The 8659-nt window shown below is 41.7% G+C and overlaps 1 protein-coding gene across 1 annotated transcript; it reads right to left on the bottom strand.

Moving 5' to 3' along the window:
- Nucleotides 1–350: 350 nt before the first annotated feature.
- Nucleotides 351–5640, bottom strand: VMA21 (vacuolar ATPase assembly factor VMA21). Its single transcript, XM_030967937.1, is given in 4 exon segments — nucleotides 351–2374; nucleotides 3848–3957; nucleotides 5533–5592; nucleotides 5594–5640. Coding segments are annotated over 4 exon segments (360 nt in total). The 3' UTR covers nucleotides 351–2231.
- Nucleotides 5641–8659: the final 3019 nt, after the last annotated feature.

Here is an 8659-nt window from a genome sequence, read left to right on the forward strand (position 1 = left end):
AACAATTATAATAAGGAATTATTTTCCTGTTATCCCTAGGAAATTAACTTTGTGTCTAGGGATTCTGCTATATGAAACATAAAATAGACACAGCACAGGACCCAGCTAATAGAGCATAACAGGTGTGTTCCCCTTGAAGTCAACATCTTAGACTTCTGTAACATTCATTTTTTCTGCCACTGTCTTCTAGTACCAAATAAATTTCTTTATTTCGTAAGTGTAATTCTTCATTTATTCTCCACTGTGAATAAGTTTAAAAAGAAAAAAAGCTAAGCTATTGAGCAGCACTATATATTTGCTTTAAGCTGTACTCTAGACATGGAATATTAACAACATTATTCAAAAAGTGGTCAGCACATATTGTTCACTGGATCTTGTATTGCAGGGTAGGTCTTTATTGAAAGGCAGTATTTGTTCCACAAGGTACACGTCAGACACTGGAGAACAGGATGCCAATTGCCCATGTACAAACTAACTTTGTACTTCAAGTACTCTGAGAAGATTCTCCAGTCTGCCAGCAGCAACCTGACAAGGGGGGTCTGGATGAGAAAAGGTAACATGGCAGAAACAAAGAGTAAAAACTGATTTGCATTAGTGTGCCATGGTGCATATGCTTGTGCACACCTGGGACTGGGGTGGACAAGACAAGAATGAGGCTTGGGGACATAATTCTTAAGCCACTGGGCACAGATAACCAATTTTTGCCTCATTTATACCTAAGTTTTACCACAGAGACATGCAGCACCAAAACCATGCCAAGCCCTGTATTAAGCAAAGAACTTCCAAGAAAGGCTAAACTAATACAATAAACTGGAAAATTCAAATTAACACAATGACCTCAAGCACAACAGCTTAACAGCCATCATTAGGGTTAAGAAAGTTTGCTTTGCTGGAACATTAGGAAAAATGTTTTAGCCAGAGATTAAAAACCTAGCTAACAACAGCACAACAGTGGAATGAAATTCATGTTATCTTACAGCACAAAAATCTCACTAAGGTTGACAGAAGTTCTGCACACAACCAAGGAAAAAAGAAAACAATCAACATATTGTAACATTTCACAGTGTACAAGTAAGTAGTTATGAAGAGAAGTCAATTTTCCATTTTTGTGTCCTCTGCTTCAAAAAGAACACCATTTGCAGACAACTACAGCTTGTTTTTTCTTGCTCCTTCCCCTACCAGCCATTACAGCAGCTTATAACTGTTACTGATACTGCTTTACCATAGGAAATCCAAGTGCACACTTTAGCAAATATCAAGGAGATACATCTCTGTCTAAAGACATACAAAAAATATGCTATGCCCTTTCCTTTGCATTACCAGGATAAACTGTAGAAAAGGAGAAAGATGAGCAATGTGTAATACCAGTCCTCCCAAAAGGAAATTAAAGATTGAACTCTACACTGCAATAAAAATATATTTGAAAAAAAATTGTACTTCACATTAGAAAGACATCACCTGAGTTTCTAAACAATTCTGGTTTTGAAATTACTTCTAAACACAGAAATAGATTAATTATGCCTATCCCACTGTGTTCGTTTGGGCTGGGATAGAGGTAGTTTTCTTCATAATAGCTACCATGGGGCTTGGTTTGAATTTGTACTGAAAACCAGCACACTTATACTTGGAGCTTTTGTTTTACCTATTAAACTATTTTTATCTTGACTCATGAGTCTTCTCACTTTGCTTTCCTGATTCCCCCATGCATCCCACTGAGGGGTCCCAGTGAGTGAGCAGCATGCAATTGCTGGCTGGAGTTAAACCACAACACATATAAATCAGGAAACTATTCACAGCAAAGTGAAATTCCATCTTTACACTGTAGCTGTGCAGTAAGTAATGCAGCTTTTTTAAACAGCAATTTAATTCCTTGAAAATGTAATGCTTGCTTCATGCCGAATATTATTTTCAGAGCAAGCGAGAAAAATACTAGGCATGGCAAAAGTAGCTACAGGAATTTTCAAAAGAATATAATTATTCCACTTTAATTGCAAGTTAAGGCCTCCTCTGCTCAACATAGTAGAAGCTGGCTAAAGAACAACTTCCATCACCATTACAGAAAACACCAGTACACAGTCAAGATGAGCACAAGTCTTATTTTAACCACAACTGAGGCACCAGCCTCCTCTTAGTGCATGTGTATTACACATTTGGAAGAATGCTTTTCCTTCAGCTCACAAAAAAAAATCTCATTTACAGTCTGTGGACATCAGACACTGAGGATCTTCACTTCAGTCCTGTTTGCCTTCGCGCCACTGCCGCGAGCCCTCGTTCCAGGCCACGTAAACAAAGAGAGCAAGCACCACATGGACAGTGACCACAGCTACTATGGCAGCATAGAAATAGCTGTCCCTGTCAGACATTCCCAAGGAACCTGAGAAAACAAAGAAAGGAAAGAGTATTAGTTATGAGCTAGGAACTCCGACATGGCAAGCCATAATTCTCCCTAAAGACCAAAGTTACATTTGATACATTTACTCCTGTATCAAAAGTCTGAGCTCAAAACTATTCACAGGAAACAATTCACTGGGACAGTTAAAGGCCTTGAAACCATTTCTGGGGCAAAGCATCACTGCAGTATTCAGTATTTAAGCTAAAATAACCTAGATTTGATGTCAACAGCTTAGAGTTCTACAATATTCACTTTTTCTGATAGTACCTTCCAGAACCAAACAAACCTCAACATCCTTTTTTCCTAAATGTAACTCTCTTTGTGGGGCAGTAAAATGGGGGAGGGAGATGGGAGGAAGAAGAGGGAGAATTCTGTAATAATTTGTCACTAAAACAGGAGAAAACATTAGAAGAACAATTAAATTTAGAAAATTATTACCGTCTGTATTTAGGCTGTGAAACCATAATGCCCCACCAGTTAAGATACATGAATGTATCTCATATAAAATAATCTTTCAAATATCCAAAGACCAAACACTGAAATACTGTTTCCTTTAATTAATTAAAAAAACCAGACAAAGTCTCCCCAAAAGCAAACAAACCTACACATTACAGCGCTCCAAAACCCTGCAAACACAATCCTTTCAGTGCCAACAGATCTTGCCATTAACTGACACAGCAAAGTTAAAGCTCAGCTTGCTACACCTCAAATTAAAAAAAAAAAACTAAAAAGGATCTTGAAAGTTACTTAATGAGCTTTGAGCCTTCCTGTACTACATACAGCAGTACACACCAAAGGAGAATCATCTCAGAACAACTCATAAACTGCTCATAAAGCAGCTGCTTTCTCCCTTCCTCCTCCCCACTTCTGAAGGAGACAACTTCCTAGAACTGCAGGAGGTGAGTATTAAAGCTTTGCAGAATCAGGACTACAACATAGCTGCTTGTTCAAACAAACAGCCATAATCTCTCTTCCTTTTTTTTTAATTGAAAGAAAGCTCCAGAAGCAACCACATTCAATATTTGAAATTGCACATAACTTGTTTAAATGCACATATGTTTCAAAAAGCAAAATATAAACCTCAGAAACAACATTATTCTGTCTCAAACACATAATTAAGTTTGCAATACCTGCAGGAAACGTAACTCTGATGATTCTGACAAAAGTCTTCTGCACAGTAGTGTTAAAAACCCTTTAGGTAAGGGGAACAATGCACCCCTATGCAATATAAATCACTGTATAATAAACAGCAAATTTTGGATTGCAGACCACAATGCAGGGAAAGACACATTGACCATTCATATAATTTTCTGTTCTAATTAAGACATTACAGGACTTTATATATATATATATGGAAACAAATATTCAAAACAAGAAGAACAAAGATGCTATTAGAGGATTGTGCTTCTCCTCTATTTTTGTAATAATAATATTAATTGGCAGAAACAAAATTACCTTCAAATACATAAGCCTTTGATGAAAAATATAGCCCAACAGGTAATGTAATCATTAGAGCTGTGAAGAATAGAAGTGTTCTTAAAGTTGATGTTAATGAACCCTCATTTCTGAAATAAATAAGAGAAGTTACACACAAAAGAAAGTCACAATATATATGCCTGAAACAGGACAAGAACTTGTTCCAAACAGAACCTGACTACTTTTCTGAACTGAGTAAGTGTATTGTTTGGAAGCAATAAATACTTGAAGTAAGCATTTGTTGGCTGCAATAAAAATGAGAGTATTCAAAACAATGTAATGATTCTGCCAGTCTAAGCTCATAAACAAAATTAAAAACTAAAATTAAAAATTAAATCTTTACGCTTTTCCCTGTTACTGCTTTGCAAGCATTATAACATAGGGGGGGTTTGTTAATATGTTTATCAGTGCATCACTGCATAATTATTAAATATCGAATATTAGTTATACGTGCACATGTCAGATGACAGTATCCTGCATTAAAACTTGCCAAGTTCCTTTTTTGTTTTGTAAAGTAACTACAAGTCCAGGAAAATGACAAATCCTACAGGCTGGGATAGAAAGGGAAGTACACTGAATGAATTTAACAGCTTACTACTCCAAGTTCCTTTTTATTAGGTCTTCTTCCTCTATTTAAAAATAATTTCTCAGTTTTTAACTAAGAAAGCTGCAATAAGCATAGTTACAGTCACAACATAGACCCACTACACCAAGACTTTGCCTTCACAGACCTAAACCTAGAAGACCTTTGACAAGAGAGGGCTTATAAAATTTTACGTACTTGGTAGGGTGCCCTTGAACTTGACCTGCTAGAACAGGTGTTGTGTTTACAAAACACCACACACAGCCTGGTTCTGTGTGTTTCCACCAGTTCTCACTCACTCTGCCTGGCTGACTACATTATTTTATGATTATATGTAAGCCAGGCAATACCCTTCTGACTTTCAAAGATTGCCTCGTTCAAAGACATGAGTCCTTACGGCCTTGAAACACAAATATATATGTTTTTCTTTGGAAAAAAAGTGGAAAAAATGGTTTCATCCTCTAACAGTTATGTGCAGCCATGCACAGCTTCTACACTGTAGCCAACAGCCCTGCTGGCTGCTCATGTACTGCCATACATTTAGGCAGCTTTAAAAAAGAAAAACATCCGAGTTCTTCTCCTTTATCAGCGTTTGCCTGAAGAACTGTCAGGGTGGAGGACAAAACTGCATTCACAATTTTCCTGGGGAAATTAGAAACCATTCTATCAACACTTACCCACAGAAGAGTAAGATGACCTCCAGCTTATTAGCAAAGTTAAAAACTCCACTGCTGACAAATACTTTTCTTACACTGACATACTCTCATCGCTTCCCTACGCGGCAAAAACAAACATTCGTGTATAAGCTCAGCCTAGCTCGGCACGTTTCCCCACGGCCGGCAGCCTCCACGCTCGGCACTGGGGGTGACCCGGGGTTACACAGAGTGACCACGGCAAACCGGGGCCTTCCTCCTCCTCCTCCTCCCGCTCCGGCCCCTCCGGGCCCGAGCCCCGCTCCCTCCCGCTCCTCCCCGGCGGCAGCCCCAGCGCGGGCTAAAGGTGCCGGGCACGCGGCCTTCCTCGCGCCCACCGCCGCACCCTCCCGCCGCCGGGCCCTTGTCCCGCCCGCCCCGGGACTCACGGCCTGAACTCGGCCACGGGCACGGCGCTCACGGGACCCGGCCCGTACCGCTCCATCGCCGCCCGCCGCCGCCTCGGCCCGCCGGAAACCCCGGCTATGGGCGCGCATGCGCGCGGAGCGCCGCCGCCGTCGCCATAGCAACCATGGGGCTGGCGCGGCCTAGCGGTGGGAGGTGAGTACTGCAGCGGGCACGGCACCCGGCTGGGGGAACGGCATGGAGGGACAGAGGGACGGGGGATAGAGAGTGAGGGATGGAGGGACAGAGGGACGGGGGATAGAGAGTGGGGGATGGAGGGACAGAGGGACTGAGGAACGGAGAGACTGAGGGATGGAGGGACAGAGAGACTGAGAGGTGGGAGGAGGGACAGAGGGACGGGGGATAGAGAGTGAGGGATGGAGGGACAGAGGGACGGAGAGACTGAGGGGTGGAGGGACAAGACAGCTGGAGGGATGGAGGGAAGGAGAGATGGAGAAACTGAGGGATGGAGGGAAAGAGAAACAGAGAGACTGAGGGATGAAGGGAATGAGGGATGAAGGGACAGAGGAATAGAAGGATGCAGGGATGAGGGATGAAGGGACAGAGGAATAGAAGGATGCAGGGATGAAAGGACAGGGATGGAAGGACTGAGGGAAGGAAAGACAGAGGGACTGAGGGGTGGAGGGACAGAGATGTGGCAATGGAGGGCAGCCTGGGACCTGGACCACAGCAGTGGCTTCAGCTGGGCTTAAGCAAAGTCATTATCTTTACAGGGAAAACTGCCCTGAGCAGGCTCACTGCCAGCTTGGAACAGTGGTGCCATCTCTGCTGCTTACAGGTGCTTTCCTTGAGGGATATGGAGAGTGTTTGTGTATGGCAAAACTGCTGTCGGACGTCTTGGGTGAAGGTTGAGGCTTTCCAGGAAATGGCTGTGGTCTCAGAGCCAACAAAACCTGTGGTATTGATGTTTTGATGAACTCATCAGTACAAAACACTTCAAATGAAATAAGACAGGGCCAAGGCATTCTCTGAAAGGGAGACTGCAAATTGTCTCTATGCCATCCTGTTAGGAGGGAGGCTTATTCACTTAAAGGTTTTCTGCTCTCCTGCTGCTAAATTGAAATTCCTTCTCCAGCCAAAGAAAAAAATTCTGATCAAAATCTGAAAGAAACCATCCCCATCATAACTAACAGGTTCTGCAAATGAGAGTCCAGGGACTCCTGCAGAGTTCACTCTCCGCCAGCCTGATGAGCACTAAGCATTTCCAAGGTTATGCTCTGTTCAAGCTATTCATTCACATTCCTGCTGAAGCTACTCTGCTTAAACACTCACCAAAGGATGGACTTGAACCCAGCTGTCCAACAGAAGCCCAGAATGTTACAGTCTCTGCTGTGCAGTCTCATTTGCAGGGGAAATAATTGTTGACACCGAATGAACAGCTTTTGCAGGAAATAAAGCCTTGCAAACTTCCAAACAAAAGCTCTGGAAGCTGTTTAATTGATGTTGCAATTTAATTGAATCTCATATACCACAGTAATTACATATTTGCCCCTTTTATGGTAAAATCATGTTGTTGTCTTGCCACTCAGCCACGCCAAACCTTAACTGTGTGAGTCACAGGCTCCATACGACTCCTTCCTCATCTTTTCCTGCAGGGTGCAGCCTTCCAGCATTCCTGCAGCCTCTGCTCTGCTCCTGGCTGCGGTGCCAAACAGCACATGGCATGGCACAGTGGCCTCTTCTTTCCCTCCCGAGCCACCTGGGCATCCTGCTACCCTGGAAGAGAAGAAATATGAGATGGTTCCTCTCCTTGCAGTCAGTAAGATGAGGAAATAAGCACTTTGGTTTTGGTAGTTCCTGCTGTGATCTTGCCTCTCAGAGTTTACTCAGAGTTTGAGTTTCCTTCACCTGGGTTGGAGGACACTAAATGGGCACCAGCAGCTGTAGTGGAAGGCAAGGAGCAGCACTGTCTGTAGCATTGATTTCCTACACTCTGATTACGAATACTGAGGCATTTTATTTTGTTTTCTCCAACATGCGTGAGAAAGAAAGTGAATTTTGTTAAAAGCACTTTTTTTTTTCCCAGCAATGAACACAGCTCAGCTGGCAGCTCCTTTGTGTTTGTTAAGATGCAGCACAGTTCAAGCTGTTCAGCACTTATGGGGTCAGGTCTGGCTCTTGGGGTCGTGCTTTCACTGTAAACCAACCAATTTTATGTTCTTTTAAAACAGAAGAGCCCTCCTCGTCTTTGAATCCACTGCTACCTGAGCCAGCAAAGTGACAGCTTGCATGAGGGGGACAGCAGGGGCTGGCATGGGCCAGGGAGGGCCTTGTAGCCCCTACACAGCAAGGAAGGTTTGCTGTGTAACTCAAGCTTAAAACTTCCAAAGAGTTCTTCAAAACACCTAATAAAATTTCAGCTAGCCAATCCCAACATTCAACTCAAATGTGGGAACAGGTTTTGTTTACTTATAAACAATTAAAGCAATTACAAATCATTTTAGAAAATCAATGAAGTTAATTTAGAGTTGTTAATTTAAGACAGAAAGTTAATTTAAGATAGAAATTGGATCGCTGAAAAATTATGAATGTGGGTACGGAGAACACCTAATCACTAGAGGATGTTCTTTCCACTTTTGGTTTGACTTTCTTGATAGTTTCCCCAGCAGGGAAAGCAATGACATAAGAAAATTTAATAACAGAACAACAAAACAAGGAAATATAAAAGTGGAATAAGTCTCACATCATATAAACTTACCATAAAGATGCATATCAAGGATTAGGAAATAACAAATAATTATAGGCTGAACAGTCCAAGTCATTAACTTTTAATATAAAGTTACTTCATATCTCACCACACTGATGTTTTTATCTCCTTGAATAATAACAATTTTGCTGAATGACTTCCTGCATATTAGCTACTTTTCTTTTGTGAGCACACAAAGGAAATACAAAACTGTTGGAAAAATTTTACAATTGTAAAAGAAAAAGAAGCCTTTTATTGGCATTTTTGTATTAGCTAAAAGACTTGGAGGATACAAAGTTTTGTCTGTTTGCTTCAGATTTTATACATCAGGTATTCAGAAATTTCAGGCAGACCACAGACCTGCCTTACCTTCTGGATTATAGAGCAAATATAAAACTTGTCCT

The sequence above is a fragment of the Camarhynchus parvulus genome, chromosome 4A (assembly GCF_901933205.1).
Source record: "Camarhynchus parvulus chromosome 4A, STF_HiC, whole genome shotgun sequence".
NCBI lineage: Eukaryota > Metazoa > Chordata > Aves > Passeriformes > Thraupidae > Camarhynchus > Camarhynchus parvulus.